This window comes from Carassius carassius, chromosome 12, assembly GCF_963082965.1.
Source record: "Carassius carassius chromosome 12, fCarCar2.1, whole genome shotgun sequence".
Taxonomy (NCBI): domain Eukaryota; kingdom Metazoa; phylum Chordata; class Actinopteri; order Cypriniformes; family Cyprinidae; genus Carassius; species Carassius carassius.
The window spans coordinates 26,925,750-26,950,984 of record NC_081766.1 but is presented as its reverse complement, the minus strand read 5'-3'; the positions used below and the strand labels follow the sequence as shown (position 1 = coordinate 26,950,984).

Here is a 25,235-nt window from a genome sequence, read left to right as displayed (position 1 = left end):
GGATCAGCGGAAACAAAACACTGAATAAAATGCAGAAACAAAACAGAGGGGAAACAAACTAAACCTTTTTTTCTATTGTTGGTCGGGTCTTCTGTCATGAACTATGCTGGGAGGAACGACGGAGATGTGGATAAGCGAAACAGTCTTTTAAAGGGGTCCTATTATGCTTTTTCAATTTTAGTTAATGTTGATGTTGGAGCATAAAAAAAGATCTGCAAAGTTGCAAAGCTCAAAGTCCACTTCAAAAGGAGATATTTTATTTAACAAATCACTTTTTAAAAACTACAACAAATGACTCGTTTGGACAACAACTCATATTTAACGGTATGTGATATCACAAATATCAACCAATGGGACGAGACCTGGTTGAGCTGCACTAGAGAAGGCAACGAGTGTTATGAGACAGACCTAGATTTCCCATGGCAAACAAACTTAAGAGTGGTTACAATCATCCAGGTTTTAAAACATGCTCAAATTAATTAGATTTTGATACAATGTTTACACTGAAGCTCACAGGCGGCTATGGTAAGGGGCATGACATTTCCCAACCAGGTTTCAAGTGGTGCCAATCACAACACACACTGGCCCAGCCAACCAATCACAGCACATTTCGTATTTCAGAAGACGGTCCTTCATTTGATACGGGAACTATTCAAGCCATTCATGACAGACTGGAGAGAGAAGTGTTGTAATAATGTAAAATATGTGAAAAATAATTTGTTTTTTTGAACAAAGTAGTATTAGAGACTGTTCTAGTACACCCCCAGAACAAAATCAAGACTTTGTAAAAGAGCATAATAGGACCCCTGTAATAGATCCAAAACACAGGTTAAATACACAGAAGGAACTGAAGTAGACACACACAACTTGATAAACTTGACAAAGAACCATGGGGCAGACTTAAATACCAACCTTAACGAGGTATAGACAGGTGAGGTGAATCAACTAATAATGGGATAACGAGGACAGGAACAGGAATGACCAAATATGGCCACATGAGGGAGAAAACACGCACAAAACAGGTCCATAACCCTGACATTATGGTGCTTCTGCTGACCTCTCAGATTGATAAGAACTAGATACTGTATGGAAGTTGAGAGGTCTGTCTGTAATCCATCATAAATGTGCTTCTTGCAGATTATATTCTGGTGAATCCATAAAGATGAATATGTTGACCTTGTGACCTTGCTGCTTTTAATCACTTCACAGCTTTTTTAGCTAAAAACAATATGTCCTCATAAAACTGGAGCATGATTGTGAGTCTGGCTAATCCTATGTGGAACAATTAAAAAAAAAAATTTTCAAATGCTATGAAGTCTATCCTGTATTCCCTGCTAGAATAAGTTATTGTTAAAACAGCATTTTATAGATGCCAAATAATATCTCTGTAATGCTGTACAGAGTCACATTTTATATGGTATTGCAATATTGAATGTGTCCTGAAGGGCTGTTAAACTGTCTCCCACAGTCAGACACTGAGTTCTGGGATAAAATGCAAGCAGAGTGGGAGGAGCTGGCACGGAGGAACTGGTTGGAGGATGCTGACAGTGAAGGCCTGGTTCCACTCAACTTTTCACCCACTGAGAAGGTATTCTCAACCAATCAGAATGCTCTGCATCAGTGATTCTACACCATGGGCTGGGCCCCCCTAGCAATTTCCAACAGGGTCTTAGGATGACTTTTATTTAAAATGATAAATGATTATTATATTTAAAATAATCTAACTTTAAACATCCCCTATGGTGATAATTAATTTTTTTTTTTTTTTTTTTTTGCTGTTTTTTAAAATGCTTAAAGACAAACTGTGTTCTCCTTAAAGTACAGAAGTTCTAAGGGGCCATGCATTATTTTTATTTTTTTTCCTTCTTGTTTTCTCGTTATAACAACTTAATTTTCTCTTGATGTCGACATAGCGAGAGTTGTTTTCTAGTTATAATGACTTAATTTTCTCGTTATCTTGACATAACCAGAGTGGTTTCTTGTTATAACACTTAATTTTTTCATCTCAACATAACCAGAGTTGTTTTCTTATTATAATGACTTAATTTTCTCATTATCTTGACATAACCAGAGTTGTTTTCTCGTTATAACTTAATTTTCCTGTTATCTTGACATAACCAGAGTTTTTCTCGTTATAACTTAATTTTCCTGTTATCTTGACATAACCAGAGTTGTTTTCTCGTTATAACTTAATTTTCCTGTTATCTTGACATAACCAGAGTTTTTCTCGTTATAACTTAATTTTCCTGTTATCTTGACATAACCAGAGTTGTTTTCTCGTTATAACTTAATTTTCTCATTATAACGACTTAATTTCCTCATGATCTTGACATAACAAAAGTTGTTCTCTAAGAAGTTACAAAACTGCTCCAACAGGTGGCACTAAAGACCTGAATATAACTGATGGCGTGTTGTATTCTGTATTTCCACTTTACAGGTGCTGGTCATATAATTAGAATATCATCAAAAAGTTGATTTAACTAAATCCATTTAAAAAGTAAACCTTCTTGTTTTCTCGTTATAATGACTTAATTTTCTCGTGATCGCGACATAACGAGTTGTTTTTTCGTTATAACGACTTAATTTTCTCTTGATGTCGACATAGCGAGAGTGGTTTTCTCATTATAACGACTTAATTTTCTCGTTATCTTGACATAACCAGAGTTGTTTTCGTGTTATAACACTTAATTTTCCCATATCACGACATAACCAGAGTTGTTTTCTCATTATAACAACTTAATTTTCTCGTTATAATGACTTAATTTTCTTGTGATTGCGACATAACGTGTTTTTTATTCATTATAACGACTTAATTTTCTCTTGATGTCGACATAGTGAGAGTGGTTTTCTCATTATAACGACTTAATTTTCTCGTTATCTTGACATAACCAGAGTTGTTTTCGTGTTATAACACTTAATTTTCTCATTATAACGACTTAACTTTCCTCATGATCTCCACATAACAAAAGTTGTTCTCTAGTTACAAAACTGCTCCAACAGGTGGCACTAAAGACCTGAATATAACTGATGGGGTGTTGTATTCTGTATTTCCACTTTACAGGTGCTGGTCATATAATTAGAATATCATCAAAAAGTTGATTTATTTCACTAATTCCATTCAGAAAGTGAAACTTGTATATTATATTCATTCATTACACACAGACTGATATACTTCAAATGTTTATTTCTTTCAATTTTGATTATTATAACTGACAACTAAGGAAAATCCCAAATTCAGTAAAATTACAATATTGTGAAATGGTTTAATTCTGAAATGATGGCTATGCCCCTGGTGTGACAAAATGTTAGCTTATACATAATACTCTTAAAGCTCTTTTTTTAAATCTTGGTTTACATACATTTTTACATATGCCATGTCATGCCATAGCATCATTAAACTAGCATCTAACAATGGACAATAGTATTTTTTTTTAACCTATGGTTATCTGACTATAATGGCTGCTGTAATTTGCCCCTGACTAAGCATTTAAAGAATTTGGGGAAAGCATTTAAATAATCCTGTGAATGCACTTAAAGAATGCAGAATCTAATCGTTATAATCGAATCGAATAAAATTTAATTGTGAATAGAAACTAATTGAATCGTTCTAAATTTGCAAAAATCGTTCTTGAATTGAATCGAAAAAATATGAATCGTGAATCGAATAGAATCACTGCCTACCCAAAGATTCACAGCCCTACTTTTTAGGTTGGGTAGAATTTCAGATCCAGTTTGTTTGCTGGTTTCCATGGCTGCAATATGCTGTGTCTTCTGCCAGCTGGCAACCCAGGATGCCAAAATATTACTGAATAAATTTCCAGTGGGCGGAATTACTCATATCAAAACAAAACATTTCAAACTAGGATAATTGGCTGTAGGATTGTTTTTCTGAGAAATGAGCAAGTGAACTGTATGTTTTCTAAATATCTATAAAATCATACATTTATTGCTTAGTACTGTAAATAAATTACATACAGCACCTTTAATCAAATCAAATGTGCTTTTCCATACCAACACGTGAATGTATTTTATGATGGTTGCCCTCTGTATTGCATTTTATGTGATGGCAGAAATGATAAAGTGGTAGATTATCACTTCAAATGTTATAGACTCCAGATGCTGGATAATGCTCTCTTTCATCAAAAATGTTCTCTTATGTTTCATCATTGTGTACTTCCAAACAGTACTTTCTATTCAGTAATGTTGGTTTGGGTGGTTGATAGGATGCTGCTATTCAGTATCTTTGGTGCTGTGGATGGCTTAAGATAAATTCTAAGAATTTTGTGCAGTTCATTAAAAACTATTTAGAAGCCTCTTAAGAACATCCTCCTTTTTTATAAATAAGAAAATGAAAGGGTTTAGTTGTGTTTTCTAATTGTATGTTGGTTCTTGTCAAAAAAAAAATCATAATGTAATAATCATAATATTTCTCTACATTATTTTAATTTCCACTGGCTTGACGGGAGTTGAACACCCAGTGTTGCATTTTTTTTATGTGATGTTTAGTATTTTAAGAGCCTGTGGCAAGATGGAGCAGTCTGTTGCTGCATTCATTTGAGTCTTAGTTTATAGTGTAGTGTCCTAGATGGTGTGAATTTTGGGCAAATGGCTTTGCAGTGGATCATTTGAAGAGTGAGTTCCTGTGCCCTTTTCTTCTCCCCATGCCTCTTATTAGCCTGACTGCACTTTCCACTGCAATATTAAAGACCTCAACATGACCGAATTATCAACACACCACCATCTACCTCTTCAAATTTATGAAAGGCTTGCAATAAGTCCTGCTCTCAACTATTCCATTAAAATAATCATAATACTTGCTCATGGTTTTTAATTTGTTTTCATTAAAGGATTAGTTCACTTTCAAATAAAAAATTCCTTATAATTTACTTACCCCCATGTCATCCAAGATGTTTACATCTTTCTTTCTTCAGTCAAAAAGAAATGAAGGTTTTTGATGAAAACATTCCAGGATTATTCTCCTTATATTGAACTTTAACACTGTTTACAAAAAAAATTGAATATGTGTCATTGAACATACAACTACTTTTGAACAGTCCTCCTTCTCCATATTTGTAAACACTGACTGAGTTGATGTGTCAAGCGTGACCTTTTCAACGTGATTACTTATAACGTGAAGTCCTGGAAGAGGCATTGCAGGGCAGTATAATGCAAGCATTTCTGTTTATAAAGCATATACATTTATTTATTTATTTTTAGAAAATGACTGATCGTTTCGCTAGATAAGACCCTTATTCCTCATCTGGTATTGCAGACCGTTCTCATCCCAAGGCGTCATATACTGACCCTTTTGACATTTCGTCAACATCCTACGCACATGGCACCCTCTAGCGTCAATATTACACGCAGATAAAAATGGGCCAGAAGGCGCCTCCTAGCGGTCTAACCCTAACCCTAACCTTAACCCATAATCTGTGTCTCATATTGACGCTAGAGGGTGCCATATGTGTAGGATGTTGACGAAATGTCAAAAGGGTCACTATATGACGCCTTGGGATGAGAATGCGTTGTGTAGAGCCCTTTGAAGTTGCACCGAAACAGTAATTTTGACCTTCATCTGTTTGGTAGCCATTGAAGTCCACTATAAGGAAAACATACTGGAATGTTTTCATCAAAAAACTTTATTTATTTTCGACTGAAGAAAGAAAGACGTAAAGATCTTGGATGACATGGGGGTTAGTAAATTATCAGGAAATTGTAATTTTAAAATGAACTAATCCTTTAAGCTTGTTTTTTTTGTCCTTTTGCTTCCAGGGTTACTGTTTCCATTCTAATAACCCTTTCAAAGACTACACCGATGCCTTTGAACTGGGGCTCCAGAAATGCAGGGATGGGGATCTGAACAGTGCTGTACTACTGCTAGAAGCATCCATCTTACAAGACCCTCAAGACTCAGAGGTAAAGAACTCCAAGAGAAGTACAGCCAATTTAATGAGTATTTGTGTGAGTGTGTGTGTGTATGTGTGTTTTAACCTTTCATACAAATTAGCTGTTTTCCAAAACTTACCAAGTTTACTGTTTATTTAATCAAATTCAAAGGCAGCTTGACATCTTTTGCAATTAATATTATTTAACATTACATAGTTAACATTACATAATGTAAAATGGAAAAAAAAAGATCCACTATGATGATTGACTATTCATCTTTTACATTTAAGGCAATCCCAGAATGCATTACACAGAGCGTAAAAAAGGAGGGGGGGTCCAAGATGATAATGGTTGACTAAATATTGTTCAATCAATAATGTTGCTTAATATTTCTGTAAAAACCATTCAAAATACTGTAGCAGCAACTATTAAGCAGCAACTGTTTTCTGTATTGATAATAATACAAAATGTTACTTGATCAGCATATAGAATCATATAAAATGATTTCATTAGGATCATTTGACACTGAAGACTGGAGTAATGGCTGCTAAAAACTCAACCTTGCCATCAAATGAATAAATGTATTTTAAAATATATTAAAATAGAAAATAAGGAATAATTGTCCATACACTGTTGTTGAAGTCAAGTCACCTTTATTTATATAGCACTTTTAACAATACAGATTGTAACAAAGCAACTGAACAGTATTATATAGGAAAATAATGTGATGACAAAGCAAAAATCAGTTCATCATTGAATTCAATGATCTCATCATCCAGCTCAGTTCAGTGTAAATAGTATCTGTGCAATCAAGTCAACAAAAATGCTGGTAATGAAGTGTCCCCAACTAAGCAAGCCAGAGGCGACAGCGGCAAGGAACCAAAACTCCATCGGTGTCAGAATGGAGAAAAAACCTTGGGAGAAACCAGGCTCAGTCAAAGACTGACTTTACTCTGGCCAGACCAAACCAGCAGTTCAATTCCAGCCTGCATCAAAGTCATATTTTGCAGAAGAATCATCTGTTTCTTGTGGTCTTGTCCCGGTGGTCGTCTGAGACAAGGTCATTACTGGGAATCTGTCTCAGGGGCTCATCTATTTGTCCTGGTGTCCGCTGACATTTAGGGTTGTAGAGGTCCTCTCTTGGTGCTGATCCACCATCTGATCTGGATACGTACTGGATCTGGGTGACTGCAGTGACCATCTGATCTGGATACAGACTGAATGTGGTGGCTACGGTGACCTCGAAATAAGAGAGAAACAGACTAATATTAATGTAGATACCATTCTTCTAACGATGTAGCAATACATTGTGTGTTATGGGAACATAAGAAGTAGCAGTGTCTCTTCTACAGCATTCTCTACTAATAGCGGAACTGAAAGTTCTAGAACAGCAATGTTATCACCTTGTTACTGAGAAATGTTATGTAACTTTTCAGTTGCAGTTATATTTTGCAGAAAAGTCGCAGGGCAGTGCTGACAAGAAGATTTTCAGCATGTTTGTTTCCATCCCTAGTGAATAAAAAAATACACAAATGTATTTAAAATACATTGATTTTGTGTTTACTATTCTACAAATACATTTTCATTTTTATACAGTACAGACCAAAAGTTTGGACACACTTTCTCATTCAAAGAGTTTTCTTTATTTTCATGACTATGAAAATTGTAGAGTCACACTGAAGGCATCAAGGGCTATTTGACCAAGAAGGAGAGTGATGGGGTGCTGCGCCAGATGACCTGGCCTCCACAGTCACCGGACCTGAACCCAATCGAGATGGTTTAGGGGTGAGCTGGACCGCAGACAGAAGGCAAAAGGGCCAACAAGTGCTAAGCATCTCTCGGGGAACTCCTTCAAGACTGTTGAAGACCATTTCAGGTGACTACCTCTTGAAGCTCATCAAGAGAATGCCAAGAGTGTGCAAAGCAGTAATCAAAGCAAAAGGTGGCTACTTTGAAGAACCTAGAATATGACATATTTTCAGTTGTTTCACACTTTTTTGTTATGTATATAATTCCATATATAATTCCACATGTGTTAATTCATAGTTTTGATTCCTTCAGTGTGAATCTACAATTTTCATAGTCATGAAAATAAAGAAAGCTCTTTGAATGAGAAGGTGTGTCCAAACTTTTGGTCTGTACTGTATGCTTAATAAAAATACCCTGCAATTGTACTTTTGGTATACTGGTATGCTTAGAGTCTCCTAAATTGGAACAACTAATTTTGTGCTTAATGCACTTTAAATGTGTGGAAGTAGTGCTGAGGTCCAGCTGAAGATACTTAATAATATACTTAAGTATATTTGATTGTGCTAAAGTGGAACTAATGCAAGTATACTTCAGGTTCACTTCAAATATCTTGCATTTAAAGACTGATATTATGTAGAAATCATAAAATCCTTATTAATAATGATATTACATTTTTTTGCCATAATATTAAGAAATGTGCATTGTGCAATAAAGAAATAATCCAAATAAAATGTAATTATAATTTTTTATCAGTTAGTCTTAAGTGATATGTCAATAAATATGTAAAATAATTTGAAGTATACTTACAGTAGTATGAATTTTTTTTTTTAAAATATGGCATAGGTTCTTTTTTACTAGGGGCGTGAGTGCGAGTGTGTGTGTCTGTATTGTATGTGTGTTCATTTATATGGGAGTGAGCAGGAGAAATACACTAGTTCTTCCATAGATAATAAAACAGAATTTTTGGGGGAACACCTAAAAATTGTTTGTCATTTTTATCCTATTGTTTAATATATTTATATGCTTGATCAATTCTTTGTGGGTTTTTGTTCTTTTGCCGTTGTAGGTTGTAACTAAGAACCTTTGAAATAACTGAAGTCATTTGGCGAAGTGATATTAAACTGTAATGCATTCAAGACCTGCCTGGAACTCTTTTAAGGGTGCTTTTCCCTAGACCTTCATCAACCAATCAGAATCAAGCATCCAACTGCCCTGTAGTATAAATTGAAACTATGTTACCCAATATAATTGTTTTATATAATTATATATAATTTTGTTAATTGTTATAATTTATTACTGTATTTTTGATGAAATAATTGCAACTGGTGAGTAAAAGACTTCTGTCAAAAACATAACCAATGCCAAATGTTTGAAAAGTAATGTATAGAAGATTGGGGTGACCAACTGTTATAAAAGTTTAAGAATTTATATTTAGATCATTCTAAATCAGTCCCTTATGAGGTTCCATCTCTGAAAGCTGCTGTAATCAGTAGACATCAAGGCGGCTTACTAGAATTTGCAACAGAATCATGTACTGTATTCAACTCAGTTTACTTTGAATGTTTTATCCCCTTAAAAAATGAAAAAGTAAAAAGGTAAGTAACTTACTTTTTTACTGACAAAGCAAAAAAACAAACAAACAAAAAAAACCTTAGTAATTTAGTGTTTTTACTGCACAAAGCAAATATGTTTGATTTCCACTGCTAATCCATTTTATTCCTCACATCTCCTGCTATATCTCATTATTGCCCAGTCAGCACCATCAAATATTTAATGAAGCTTCTCATGGTTTAAGAGCCAAGGCGATCCCAGACAGATGGCGTAAACCTCTGGGATGGCTTATGAATATGATCCTGTTTAACCTGAATCAAAACCACATTAAAACCACCATCACCCCCAGACTGACGTGCCATTACATGCATTGGCCAAGCATAAAGAGAGGGAACAATAATATGTTTTAGAAAACTGGCAGGCCCACTAATTTTATACTGTTTTTACAGTGACCTTCAAGCTACAGTATATATGTTCAACCCGTTATATTTTAGTTTTTCTCTAATAATTTTGTGACTGTTTTAAAATATACTACTCTTTTCCCCCTCTACAAAGGCTTGGCAGGTTTTAGGTACCACACAAGCAGAGAATGAGAATGAGCAGGCAGCCATTGTTTGTCTTCAGAGGTGAGTAGAAATAATGGGGGGGTGGGGGGGTTTGTGATTTATGCAGAGCCAGAAGTCTTATTATATTTCCAAACATGTTACATGATGTATGAGGAAATTACATTAATGCTTTAAGAGCTTTTGCACAATTAGTGGTAACAAGTCGAATTGCAAAAATAGTTGTTTTCTGAACGCTTTTTTTTTTTTTTGTACTGTAGTCCCACTCAGAACTCAACAACTCACTTCTCAGAATCAGAATCAGAATCAGAATCAGAAAGAGCTTTATTGCCAAGTATGCTTGTGCATACAAGGAATTTGTTTTAGTGACATAAGCTTCCAGTAAACAGACACACAACAACACACAGAAAAAAAAAAAAAAAAAAAAAAAAAAAAAAAAAAAAAAAAAAAAAAAAAAAAAAAAAATAAAAAAAATTACGGGAGAATTACAAATTGGCAAATAAATAAGTGTATAAACAATTGTGCTATAAATGATAATGGGATAGGATCGAGTGAGATGCAGGAATGTTCTAGGATGGAGGGGTAACAAATAAATATAAGGATATTGCACATTTTTGCATAAGCATAAGTTTAAGTGGGAAACATTTAACTGTTCATGAGGTAGATTGCCTGGGGGAAGAAACTATTCTTGTGCCTTGCTGTTCTTGTATTTGCGGCTCTGAGGCGCCGGCCAGATGGCAAAAGTTCAAAGATGGGGTGACTTGGATGTGAGGGATCCAGAGTGATTTTCTGAGTCCTTTTCCTCACTCTGGATGTGTACAGTTCTTGGAGGGTGGGCAGGGGAGCACCAATAATCCTTTCAGCAGTCCGAACAGTTCTCTGTAGTCTTCTGATATCTGATTTTGTAGCTGAACCAAACCAGACAGTAATTGAAGTACACAGGACTGACTCAATGACGGCTGAGTAGAACTGTTTCAGCAGCTCCTGTGGCAGGTTAAACTTCCTCAGCTGGCGAAGGAAGTACAACCTTTGTTGGGCTTTTTTCACAATGGAGCCAATGTGATTGTCCCACTTCAGGTCCTGAGAGATGGTGGTTCCCAGGAATCTGAATGACTCCACTGCAGCCACAGTGCTGTTCATGATGGTGAGTGGGGAAAGTGCAGGGGGGTTTCTCCTAAAGTCCACAGTCATCTCCACTGTTTTGAGCGTGTTCAGCTCCAGGTTGTTAAGACTGCACCAGACAGCCAGCTGCTCAACCTCCTGTCTGTAAGCAGACTCGTCACCGTCCTGGATGAGGCCGATGACTGTAGTGTCGTCTGCAAACTTCAGGAGCTTGACAGAGGGGTCTTTAGAGGTGCAGTCGTTGGTGTACAGGGAGAAGAGCAGAGGGGAGAGAACACATCCCTGAGGGGCACCAGTGTTGGTGGAGCAGCTGTTTGACATGAATTTCCCCAGTCTCACTAACTGTTGCCTATCTGTCAGAAAGCTGGTGATCCACTGACAGATAGAGCTAGGAACAGAGAGCTGGGTCAGTTTGGTCTGGAGGGTTGTTGGGATGATGGTGTTGAAAGCCGAACTAAAGTCCACAAACAGGATCCTCACATAAGTCCCTGTTTTGTCCAGATGTTGCAGGATGAAGTGCAATGCCATGTTGATTGCATCATCCACGGACCTGTTTGCTCGGTACGCAAACTGCAGGGGGTCCAGTAAGGGTCCAGTGATGTCCTTCAGATAAGCCAGAACCAGTTTTTCAAACGACTTCATGACGACAGACGTTAGAGCCACAGGTCTGTAGTCGTTAAGTCCTGTTATCTTGGGTTTCTTTGGAATGGGGATTATGGTGGAGCGTTTGAAGCAGGAAGGCACTTCACACAACTCCAGAGATCTGTTGAAGATCTGTGAAAAGATGGGGGCCAGCTGGTCAGCACAGATTTTCAGACAGGCTGGTGTAACGCCATCTGGGCCTGGTGCTTTTCTTCTTTTGTTTTTCTTGAAGACCTGGCGCACATCATCTTCACAGATTTGAAGAGCAGGAGGTATGGAGAGGGGGATTGCAGGAGGTGTTAATGGTTGTGCAGGGAGATGGTCAGAGTGGGTGTTGGGGGTTTCAAATCTACAATAAAACTCATTCAGGTCGTTAGCAAGTCGTTGATTAGCCTCAGTGCAAGGGGATGGTGTCTTGTAGTTTGTGATGGCTCTCAGTCCTCTCCAAACTGAAGTAGAGTCGTTGGAAGTAAACTGGTCTTCCAACTTTTTAGCATAGGTCTTTTTAGCCGCTCTAATCTCTTTGTTCAGTGTGTTCCTGGCCTGATTGTACAAGACCCTGTCCCCATTTCTGTAGGCATCCTCTTTGGCCTGACGAAGGTGTTTGAGTTTTACTGTAAACCATGGCTTATCATTGTTGAATGTTAAATAAGTCCTGGTAGGAATGCATATATCCTCACAGAAACTAATATAGGATGTTACAGTCTCTGTGAGTTCGTCCAGATCGGTGGTAGCAGCTTCAAAAACGCTCCAGTCTGTGATGTCAAAACAAGATTGTAAATCCTGCTCTGTTTCGCTGGTCCATCTCTTCACAGTCTTTACTACAGGTTTAGCAGATTTAAGTTTCTGCTTGTAGGTCGGTATAAGATGAACCAGACAGTGATCAGAACGTCCCAAAGCTGCTCGTGGAACAGAGTGATATGCATCCTTTATTGTGGTGTAACAGTGATCCAGTATATTACTGTCTCTGGTGGGACAGGTAACATGCTGTCTGTATTTTGGCAGTTCACGGGAGAGATTGGCTTTATTAAAGTCCCCAAGAATGATTAAAACAGAGTCCGGGTGTTGTTGTTCTGTGTCTGTGATCTGATCAGCGAGTTTCTGTAAAGCTGAGCTCACATGTGCTTGAGGTGGAATGTAAACACTGACCAGAATGAGCGAGTGAAACTCCCGCGGCGAATAGAACGGCTTGCAGTTGATAAACTGCGTTTCTAGATCAGGACAGCACATCTTCTTTAACACAGTTACATCTGTACACCACCGTTCATTGATGTAAAAGCATGTCCCGCCGCCGCGCGATTTCCCCGTTGATTCTGCGTCGCGATCCGCTCTAAACAGCTGAAAGTCCGGCAGATGGAGTGCGCTGTCCGGTATGGCGTCATTCAGCCAGGTTTCCGTGAAACACAGAGCAGCAGAGTGAGAGAAATCCTTATTTGTCCGAGAGAGCAAAAGGAGTTCGTCCGTTTTGTTGGGTAGAGAGCGGAGATTTGCGAGATGGATGCTAGGCAACGGCGTTCGAAATCCGCGCTTCCTGAGTCTGACGAGCGCTCCCGCTCGCTTTCCCCGTCTGCGCGTCCTGAAGCGCTTGATCAGCGCCGCTGCTCCTCCGATAACAATGTTCAGTAAAACGTCTGTATAATAGAAATCCGGAAAAATATCATGTGGTGTGTTCTGCCGAATGTTCAGCAGTTCATCCCTGGTGAAACTGATCGTGTTTGTTAAACAAAAAACAGGAAAAACGAACAAAAACAGTACAAACACTGGAGAGCCAAGCACTGAAGCAGCCATGTGCGGCGCCATCTTGGATTTGCCAAGGATTTGATCTACACTCACTCTATTTTGTCATGTTCTGTCTGTCTGTCTGTCTGGGTTTTTTTTTTCAAACAGATGTTTGGAGCTGTGCCCAAACAATCTGAAGGCCCTGTTGGCCCTGGCAGTGAGCCTGACCAATACAGGACAGCAACCGGAAGCTTGTGAGGCTCTCCACCGCTGGATTAGATACAACCCAAGATACAGACATCTACTCCGGGATCGCAGCCCTCTAGATCAGTGGTTCCCAAACTTTTCCATTCCACGACCCACCTAGACAAGTGTAATATATTTCACGACCCACCAAAATATTAAAAAAAAAAAAAAAACAACGAGTGAAATTACTTTAAACCTAATCTTACTTAAAATTTTTATGACAGAAATTAAGTATTTAAGAAAAATAACCATTTTATTTTAGAGTACAACTGAAAATTTCACTACAAATTTACAAGTTTTAATTTTTGTTTACTGGCGTTAAAATATGTAGTGTCCATAAAAACGTGAAGCAGGCTCACTCCAGTGAAGTGTGATCTGCGCTGCTGTGTTTTGTTGCATTCATGATCCTTCCGTGTGTGTCGGCGAGAACGGAGCACAATCCAACACTTTTTTAGAAAAGCATAAGAAGCAAAGCAGAACTATCTAAAACAGTTTGGAGATTAAAATAATTGTGAAATAGGTAAAAAAAGACCGATTGAACCTTTTAATGACATTGCTCTGAGACCTTCAAAACACGCAACGCACACGGACTTAATTGCAATTTGAAAATCACACTAAGGATATTGCAGTTCATTATTAATGTTGGTGGGCTATATCGTTGTGATGAGTGGGTTCCCAGTTCCCGCCTCCTTCTTCCTGTGATTGTGAAGATTTTAATGTTTTACACTGGTGCCGAAGCCAGGGAGGAAGGAGGGGCGCGCTGCCGAAGATCCTTCGCCGCTGGGGTGAATCCGCAGTGCCATCGAGCAGGGCGAAGGAGTCTGCCGCCGAGGGAGCTCGATGTGGTGGGCTGGAGTGAGTTGCCGGGGGGGGGGGGGGGGCGAACTCACTCCAGCCCACCGCCTCGATGACTCCTTCGTGGAAAGAGGTGGGAACCGGCGGACAATCAAACAAAGTTTTAATAACCAAATAAACACAAAACAGCGCGACAGCCCCTCTCGGATGACTGCCGTGCACAAATAAAAAACAAACACAAAATAAAACCCAGGCCTGGTCCTCTCTCGTCCTTCACTGTCATCGCTCCTCTTTTGTATCTTTCCGATCTCCTCCGTGGTTCTTGAGACCGGTGAGTGTTGCTCATTTCCCAATCACTCCACCGGCCTAGCTCTGTTCCCATGGCACTAGGCCCCGCCCCACTCGTCACATTCGTGCAGCCCTAGACTGAACTGTGTTAGTGTCTGTGTGTCATTGAAACGCAAAATTAGCTGCAGCCAAGTGACTTTGTGCGACCCACCTTGTTCCATTCCGTGACCCACGAGTGGGTCGCGACCCACAGTTTGAAAACCCCTGCTCTAGATGGTTCCACACTGCCTCGCCGCAGAGGGTCCTTCATATCCCATATTTCAACTCTCGGATGGTACATTCACATTCACTCACAGGAATTAACGTCCACATACTGCATATATAAATCATATGTATGTTGTCTGCTTTTTTGAGTTTTAATAAAAGTGGGATTAGCGTGGCGTAGTGGATAAAGGTACTGACTAGGGCTGGGATAAACGATTATTTTTTAAACGATTAATCTAGCGATTATTTTTTCGATGCATCGATTAATCTAACGATTAATTTTCCCGGGCAAAATTCCGATTATCTCCCCATTAATCGACTACTAACAATTTATACATGTTGATTTACATATCTGAATGAAAAAAACATGAATTCCTTAACATTGCAATATATGGTTATTGCTCTTAAAATTACAAAATAAAAGACTGACTAAGAATGCATTACTTTGCACTTGTATAGAGATAGCATTCAATAAAACCTTGAAGCCTTGAAAACACATAGCTTACTGAAACAAGCTTACTGAACACATAGGGACTAGCTTACTGAAAAAAGTTCTTCTTTCAGATGAAAATAACAACAACTTGATGTCTAGCATTCAATAAAAATGGTCACCCAAAATACTTGTTTAGAGCAATTAAAAGAATACAGTAACCAATGTAAACTTGAGGGCTTTAAGCTAATACAGATAGCTTTTCCAAAAAAATAAAAATAAATTAACAGTGGGAGCCAGCAGCCTGTCATGGAGAAAAAAAAATCTCTGAATGCTCCACGTGAAACTTTGGCGTTCCGCCCTTTTTCTATCGTGTCTAATGATTTTGGTTAATATGCACGAATGCACGAGAGAGGGAGAGAGGGAGAGAGAGAGAGCGCTCGTGTAGTTTGAAGACTGTGAGTGCGCGAGCGCACGTGAAACTTTGGTGTTTCGCCCTTTTTCTATCGTGTTTAATGATTTTGATTAATATGCACAAGGGAGGGAGAGAGCAAGAAGCGCTCGTGTTGTTTGAAGACTGTGAGTGCGCGCGCATCCGGGGCTCTCTCTCGTACGCGCCCTGTCACTTTCACTCACCGATCAAATAAGGCTTTGACAGCCGCCATTGGTTATATAACGTTGGACAGAATGTTGATCCAACCATCGCGTATATTCAGCGCACATAAGGTAAACGTTTTGCAAACGTTTTTTAGAGAAATAAAAACAGGTCGACGAATCGATGCGCATATTTTGCGTCGACGTATTTTTTGCGTCGACGTCATCGATGACCCCGACGCGTTGTCCCAGCCCTAGTACTGACTGAAAGATTGTAAATTAAAATTAGGAGTAGGTGATATGACCAAAATCTTATATCACAATGCTTTTTTTTTAATGAATAAGGTTGTTATGTTACCAACATTTTAGATTTTGAAATGACACAATTTTTGTTAACAGTTCCAATACTACAGCATATATATTAGCAAGGGTGCACAAAAGTGGTCCGCATGTGCAAATAAAATAAAAAATAAATAAATAAAAATAAAAAAATTGCTATATACATAAGTTCTAAAAGCACATTTGCGTACCGACATGGCTGACAGCTGTTAATACACAATTACCAATTTAGAGTGACAAACTGTACTATATAAGATTTCTTTTCAAACTGAAAGCATAAATCTAGGCTATCCCATGCCGTTTTCAAATCACAATGCAAAACTGTAACATTCATTCACTGAGACGCTTTAATAGGCAGCAGCGTTAAATTCCGGAAGTGCATATCAACCTTTTTCTTCAACGCGGAAGTAAGCCTATGGGTGAGACTTCCGGTTCATTAGACGCTACAGGTAAATAATGAGGAGAATGACAACAGTAAAACTGTTTGCACTACAAACAAGTATGCTCATAATTAAGATAATACATTAAAATAATATAAGACACACCAACTTACAATATCAAGCAGCAAAACATTCAAAAAATTGCTGGACGGAGTAGATGCAGATGAGACCGGAAGCCAGACCCATAGAATTTACAAATGGCCACACCCATTTTACAAGAAGAAAAAGGTGGATAATTACTTGCCAGCAATCCGCCAAAATAGAAGCCTGCTGATTTTAGGTTTGAAAATGAATGAAAATGAATCAGGCACAATCATATGCACAAAACTAATAATGCAATCAAAAGTAGTGTATTATGCACTTTTTTCATTTAAAAGTACTGATATGAGCTGCATGATTGCGTGAATATGTCTGAGTGGCAAAAGCGATAGATGTGTAAAGCAATATATTGTGAGAGCACCATGTCACTGCGTCTCATACGACTCAAAATAATAAACCACAAAGTTAACAAAACAATGCATTCTACTGTGCTGAGAAAGCTCTTTTCTGCTGTATTCATGCACTATTGGAAACTTCCTATTTCCCCTTTATGAAGTCGTGATTACGAGCTCATTGCATTCTTTTCTGTTCAAAATAACAGTGGACATTGGTTTGTGAATTCTAATGCTTAGCCTAAATAATTTGATTGGTAGAATCCCCTCAAGTGATTTGTCTGTGTGTGTATTCAGAGCCAGGGACCTAAAGACATTCATAATAATAAAAAAACTGCGTTAACGTGTAATAAAATAATTATCGGCGTTAATCAATTAATGCATTAACGTGATAATAATGCTTTAACTTGCCCAGCACTAATTATCAGACATGATAATTTAAGTTTATTGTTTCATTAAAAAATTAATTTAAAAAACCTAAATAAATAGTGTAATAATATTATAACTATTATAAAAAAAATATATAGTTATATTTCATGGGTCATTCTATATGCAGCGTGAGGACCAAACCAAATCTCCAGGTTCTCTTATGAGAACCAGGCTGAAAAATTATGTGCACCCCTGTATATTAGGCTAACTAATGCAAGTAATCAAGATGTTGATAAACAATCAATAGTGTAATAAAAACAAAGCTACAAATGAAAAGACAAATACGTACAGTAGAACACATACTAATTTAATAAACAAAGCTTTACATGTTTTAGGTGTGTTTTACAGTAGTATTCAAGCACAAAATACTATGGAAATGTAATAATCAAATTTAAAATAAAACACTGTATAGTCATCATTATATGAATTAAGTCTTTCCTTATTAAAGCAATGAAAGTTATTCAGTCCAGCAATGAGTGATTTTCTCTTCTTTTGTTTTTTGATTAACAATAATGACACAGACAGCAGCAGGAACAGTATATTAGGCTGCTGTCACTTTAAGACTTAACACATGGATCCAATATGTTGATTAACATTTCTACCACGTGTTTAGGTTCACTTAACAATAAAATATGACCTGTATGAACTGTATTTGTGTAATTACTTGCCATAATGAGCATTTCGACATGTTATTGTGTTCATTTGGCCATTAAAGGGGTAATGAACTACCTTTTTCAATTACTTTGTATTTATCTCCACTTACAAGGTAAACTTATAATGTTATTAAGATTTTTACATAAAAAACAAGATCATTTATAAGTTATAGGCTATTTTCTGTCCTGTTTTGACCCCCCCCCCCCATTAGAACACTCTGTTTGAATTGGCATGACATATCATTGTAGAATTGGAAGTAAACATCCACTGGTATGTTTGGCTAACAGTTGTGTACATGTTTGATAGCCTACATCCTTCATATATGGATGCTGCTTTGGTTTGGGTTAAAATGCATAAATATTACATATCAAACAATCTGTAATAACAGACAAAGAAATAGTGACGACATAATAAAAACAGTTACTCACACTTGTGTGGTACAACATTACAGTCAGATCCAATATAGTCACACATCATCGTCTCTTAGTTTAAATCTGAAAATCCTGCATCTAATTGTGCCTTGTTTGTCAATGAATTCATTGTAAAATGAAGTGAACAAAGGACCAATGTTTTACTGACGTGGTCTGGATCTTCATTGAAAATAAAGAAAATAAAATATGTTTTTATAGTACAATGACCTCTCATATTTCAAAAGATCAATGGAATTTTAATTTCTCAGTTAATGAGCCCTTTAAAGAAACTCACTTGTTAAACACTGTGTAACTGCTGAATTGAGTTTTCATTCAAGCAAGTCGCCCTCTTAATTTTCTCATTAATTTTTCTTTATTGCTCTGACATATCAATAACTTTAAGCAGTCATGCCTGCACAGAATAGAATCAATATAGCGAAATCTATATTGATTGACAGTTTACATTATCACCATTATATATAGCGTCATATTGCCCAGCCTGGTTTAGACTTTGCTTTGTTTAGTGTTTTGCTAATGCTGTTATGTGTGTGTATATAGCTCTCAGCTGGTGGAGGTGTTGGAGCTGTATCAGGAAGCAATGCAGCAGAATTCTGAAGGAGTGGACTCTGATCTCCAGACAGGCCTTGGTGTGCTCTTCAACCTCAGCTCAGAGTTTGACAAAGCTGTCGACGCCTTTAAAACTGCACTTTCTGTCCGGCCTGAGGTGAGCCAGAAGGTCCTATTCATCACTATTTTAAAAGCTATCACAACTATCTGTTATGTACATTGATTTAGTAGGTCATGCATACAAAATATAGCCATTGATTTGGGAGCAGGGTTGTTATAGATGTACATATTTTCAATTTCAAAAGTCAAAATAAGTATCTTGTGTGGCTACCAGCTGCTTTAGATACTACAGTGCATCTCATCCTCATGGACTGAAAAATATTTGCCGGTTATTGCTGTGAGATGTTAGTACCCCATTTTTACACCAAGGCACTTGCAAGTTCTTGAACACGTCTGGGGCGACACATTCTTACACATGGTTAGATGCTGCAAGGACATCAGCTGTCATTCCAGTGTCCCTGTATTAATGTTTTAGGCTTCCCAATAAAGATCTGTAAAGCTTATTTGGATTTTACAACATAATTTTTTAAAATACAGTATCCTGAGAAAGGGACATTTCCTGACATACTTCAGCTGTATAAATGCACAGGATAGTGAAACACTACACTAGACACAGGTGTGGGACATTATTAGTAACCAACGGAAAAAAATAAACTTAGAAACCTTGAGAACCAAGGAAATAGTAACTAAACACAGGAGCTCAGAGATCAGTAACAACATAATAAAAATATATATAAAAGATATAACAAAATGATTTGATATACCATTTTACTGTATGCAATATGTGTGTAAAATTTCCATAAACTGGTTTTCCCATTAAACACAATGTTATCTATACACCGTTTGCATATTAATGTGCTGTTGTAATTAAGGGAGCAATAATTTTTCATATTCATTTGTTGTGTCTCCCAAAATGCATAATAAACATTTAGTCCTGGTGTCTTCTACAGTGGACATGTATGAAATCAATATCATGTTTCTTAAAAAGGAAGTTATATTTTGGTTTGAAACCCCATAACATTTTCTTGAGCTGTTGATTTAAGACAAACAATTTGAAAATTAATCAGATTTAAATAATAATTACAAGATATTCATCATATATATATATATATATATATATGTCACGGCTTACGCTGCTGGAAGGAACACGGAGCCGAGGGATAAACGAAACAAGGATTTATTAAATCAAACATAGGCAAGGTAAGTAACAAATAACAGGTGGCAAGTGGCAAGTAACAGGTAACAAGTGGACAAGTAGACAAGTAACAAGTAGACGAGTAGACCCGACAAACCAGAATTGAAAGGACAAGGCTTTTGTACAAGGGATAATTGGGAAACACAGGTGGATGGCATGACTAAATTAACAGGGACATGGAACACATGCGGAAATGACTGGACACACCTGGGAACTAATCAAACCACATAGTGACAGAAACTGGGTCACAGGGGCAAAAAACACACAAAATGACTCCAGGTGTGTGACAGTACTCCCCCCTCCCGGTAGGTGTGTCCTCGCACCGTAGAAACAACAAAGGGAGGCCAGCAGACAGGGACCACAGAGGAAGGAGCCAGGGAGGAGATGACGGAGGGAGGAGCCAGGGAGGAGACAGGAAGGATCTGAAGCAGGAGGCACCCAGCAGGACCCAGGCCACAGCCATAACGGCCCAAGGTGGGGCCGACGGAGGAAGGAGCCATGGAGGAGGAATGGTCACCGACTCCAGGGACTCGACCCACGGCAACGGAGCAAGTGGAGGAGGAGCCCGAGGCGGAGACGGAGAGCCGAAGAGCCAGGGTGACGGGGAGGAGCCGGAGGTCCTAGGCGGAACTGATGGCTCTGGTGACTGACGCGGCGATGTGGATCCGGAAGGCCGCGGTGAGGCCAGAGTGACCGAGGACTGAGGTGTAGCAGAGGGGATGAAGGAGCCTGACGGAGCCGGAGGGACGGAGGGATGAGGCGAAGCCGGAGGAGTGGAGTCCCGAGGCATAGGATGGACGACGCCAGACCAAGGCGGAGCCGGAGGGACGAGGGAGCCAGGCAGAGCCTGCGGACTGCCGGGCCACGGCGGAGAGGAAGGAGCTAGGAGCCATGGTGGAGCCGACGGGTCAACGGGCCGAGGCGGAGTCCAGGCCTCAGAGGCTGGAGGCGGAGGTGAGGGAGACGCCGACCAAGGCGTCGCTGGAGGATGGCGGTCCCGCTGAGCTTGCACCACAATGATGGTAGGCTGAGGGCGAGCAGAGGGGCAGCCAGACGACAGCGGAGGAGGAGGCAGGAGTGGGTGGGAGGGTGGGAATTTTGGAGGAGCAGGCATTGGAGTAAGCTCTGGGGCTGGAGCCCTTCCTGGGCTTAACGGAGGATCAGGAGCCCGTCCTGGGCTTAACGGGGGTTCAGGAGCCCGTCCTGGGCTTAACAGAGGATCAGGAGCCCGTCCTGGGCTTAACTGAGAAACTGACATAGGTGAATTGGAAACCCCCTCATTTTGACCCATTTGGCGCTCCACATTTTGCTCCCTCGTGGTGGGCAGTGTCGCCGGCTCTCGCACCTGGTCTGACGGGTTGCTCTCTGGCTCTCCGTCATCGGTGGGCTCGGGCTTATGCCTCGTACCGTGGGGAGATTGTAGGCTGGGCTCTGGGTCCTGAGTGGACCTGGCGAGATCCTCCATTGGGCCGACCGTGAGAGGTGACCCATTTCTCACCAGATTCCACTCTATGAATGCGGCGAAATCCTCCCGAGGACCATCTTCGGGCGACAACGCTCTGCACCTGGAGTTCAGGCTGGCGTGATAAAAGGTGCAGAGCGCGTGGTCCGGGTAGCTGGTGGCATTAGCTAGGAAGAGAAACCGTCTAGTATGGTCCTCGAGAGAAAGTCCCTCCTGCTCCAGCAGGAGGAGGAGGTATTCGGGGCGATAGAGGGGATCCATTACACACTACTGAAAGAAAAAGACTGTGAAAAAACGGAAAACAAAACGGAGGGAAAACACGCAGTTTTTAACTTTTTAGGTCGGGTCTTCTGTCACGGCTTATGCTGCTGGAAGGAACACGGAGCCGAGGGATAAACGAAACAAGGATTTATTAAATCAAACATAGGCAAGGTAAGTAACAAATAACAGGTGGCAAGTGGCAAGTGGCAAGTAGACAAGTAACAAGTAGACGAGTAGACCCGACAAACCAGAATTGAAAGGACAAGGCTTTTGTACAAGGGATAATTGGGAAACACAGGTGGATGGCATGACTAAATTAACAGGGACATGGAACACATGCGGAAATGACTAGACACACCTGGGAACTAATCAAACCACATAGAGACAGAAACTGGGTCACAGGGGCAAAAAACACACAAAATGAGTCCAGGTGTGTGACAATATATATATATATATATATATATATATTTTTTTTATCTTTATAAAGTGGGTTTAATTTTTTCATTCAATCTGTATTTTTTATTGTTTCACATGAAGTAATGCTTTTTGTTAATGTAAAATACTTGCATTCCTCGTATGAAAGATGCTATTGAAATAAAGTTATATGTAAAATATATAATATAATATAATATAATATAATATAATATAATATAATATAATATAATACTTATTTGTCTTTATAATGCAGAAAATAATACTGTAGAATAAAAAAAAATGTGTTGCCTTTTTTATGTTTAAAATACATTTTGTAAACATTTGTTTTTCTCTGAAACTTTCAGATGGAAAACCCCTGTCCTAGATTGCCCTTTACTCTGCCAATTCTATGTTTTCGTAGGACTATCTGCTGTGGAATCGCCTTGGGGCCACGCTGGCAAATGGGGACCGCAGTGAGGAGGCAGTAGAGGCCTACACCAGAGCTCTGGAGCTCCAGCCAGGCTTCATCCGTTCGAGATACAACCTCGGCATCAGCTGCATAAACCTAGGGGCACATAGGTAATGAACCGAACCACTGAGCAGGGGTTGATGGGAAAGAACTGTTTGTCTCCTTAGTGTAGCTATAAATAGGCTAAAGCAGCTTTCTAAACTTTCAATTTTGATGACAGCCTGATTGACCTTTCTCTTTTCTCTTGCAGGGAGGCAGTGAACAACTTCCTGACAGCTCTGCACCAGCAAAAGAAGAGCAGGGGTCATCAGGTGATGTCCAGCAACATCTGGGCAGCTCTGCGGATTGCCCTCTCCCTCATGAACCAACCAGAACTTTTCCAGGCAGCCAGCGTGGGAGATCTGGACCTCCTAATGAGGGCCTTTAACATGGATATATGATCAAACTTGCACCTGTGAAATCTATCATTCATGTACTGTAGGCATAAAGTTAGGCTTTAATGAGTATGGAATGTCAATATGATATGTACAGCTAATTTTGTTGTATTTATGGGCAGCCTCTGTCTTCTTCAGAGGTTATTAAAGAGTGTGTTTATCTCCTATAGAGCACAAACAGAATAGTTGATGGGTTTTGAAAGTAGAGGAATAAATGTCAAAGAGAGTGAGAGCTAAAGCACCTTTTTCTTGATGTTTGTTATATTTTATATGTTATCAGAAAACTGTGTATACTTTAGAAAAATTAACCAAACCTCGTTGGGAAATATAGGAGGAATATTGTTTCGTTTGTGGATGGGAATTGAGTATTAATCCTTTCAAAAACCTAGCTGTTTATCACGGCCAATTCTGAAGAACTCTTTTTCAGTTTGAGTGTTTTTAATCTGTTCATTTTACTATGTTAATTTATGTGTCTTTCCACAAGGTGGCACTGTTGTTTCGCTGAAAAGAGCATAGCCATATATCCAGTCCTCTATTAAGCCCAGTGAGGCCAAGTGCAGTGTGTGGAATGATGCTAGCTGAATTTCACTTTAGGACACTACCCTTTCAGGGTGATCTGTGCCCATGTGTGCAGGCAGGGCGTGTTCCCCAGGCTTCCAGCAAGACCCTTTTAATGCTGCATGCTCCAGGGCATTCTGGATCATGGCTCGGTGGGAAGTAACTTCAAAGACTCTGCATGAAAGGTCACAGCAAAAGCAGTATCATGTTGAAAGTGAGTGAGTTTATGTAAGACCGTTAGCCCAAACATATAAAGGGACTAAATACATTCACAAATCTATGAACAGCGTTTTTGGCATATATTTCAGTTGTTTGGCCTGGTAAGTTTGAAGTGCAATTCATGTGACTGAAATTGCTCTCTCTCTATATAGATAGAGCAGTTTCTAGCGAAGAAGCCATGTGCTAGAACAGTTAAGATTTCGGCTCCTTCATATACAATTAGGCTGGATATTTTCGTTGAAGACATAACTATGCAAACCAGCAATTTATTTATTGCTGAAATTACCAAAAAAAAAAAAAAAACTAACTTTGGTGTCTTTATAATTTTGCTACTATGCATTATGAGTAAAACTGGTGTAACAGGAGTTAGCTGAAATAATTGAAGGGCACTGAATGACACACAGTATTTAAAGACATAAATAGCATTTATTCGTCTTTATAATTTAGTTTGGGCAAAGACAGATAAATTGCTTCATTAGATGCACCTACAATTTAAATATTACAAATGAAATCTGATGATTGCATGTATGATACACAAAAGAGATGGTCTATTTTAACTTTAAAGTGAATGTAACTACTATTGATATACATTTTTTGACAGACCAAAATTCCAACACAAATACACTATATATAACAATATTTAAAATCATATGCCATGTATGAACACAGTATGCGGGCATTGATGACATGTATTGTAGTAAATTACACTAGTTTTCCTAAGACCAGAGCTGCAGAGCAGAATAGCAAGAGGAAATGTATTTATTTATTTGTAAAATAGATTCTTTCATGGAACAGTCACAAAATGTATGCATGTCTACTCATCATTTATCATCTTTTAATCCTACATTAACATTAATATTAACAAGATGCATTTATAGCCAATTTATTAAAGTTGTATTTTAGAAGAACTGAAATATGATTATGTCTCTGAGTTTCCTTTAAAATCTAAGGGCACCCCTGACCTTTAAATGATTTAGAAATCCTGTTACCGGGGCAGCACCCACAGGCACATACTGAACACTGCTTTCCTTCTGTTTGAAATAA

At 38.8% G+C, this 25,235-nt stretch overlaps 1 protein-coding gene across 1 annotated transcript in view; it reads left to right on the top strand.

The window, feature by feature from the left end:
* LOC132155143 (PEX5-related protein-like) overlaps positions 1-25,105 on the top strand; it is a 113,097-nt gene extending 87,992 nt beyond the window's left edge. The window contains exons 8-15 of the mRNA XM_059563965.1: positions 1,469-1,588; positions 5,773-5,916; positions 9,742-9,812; positions 13,401-13,562; positions 14,815-14,895; positions 19,111-19,276; positions 22,933-23,090; positions 23,231-25,105. Coding sequence (XP_059419948.1) covers positions 1,469-1,588; positions 5,773-5,916; positions 9,742-9,812; positions 13,401-13,562; positions 14,815-14,895; positions 19,111-19,276; positions 22,933-23,090; positions 23,231-23,420 — 1,092 coding nt within the window. The 3' untranslated portion in view covers positions 23,421-25,105. The remainder of the gene's footprint in view (positions 1-1,468; positions 1,589-5,772; positions 5,917-9,741; positions 9,813-13,400; positions 13,563-14,814; positions 14,896-19,110; positions 19,277-22,932; positions 23,091-23,230) is intronic.
* The last annotated feature ends 130 nt before the right edge of the window (positions 25,106-25,235 follow it).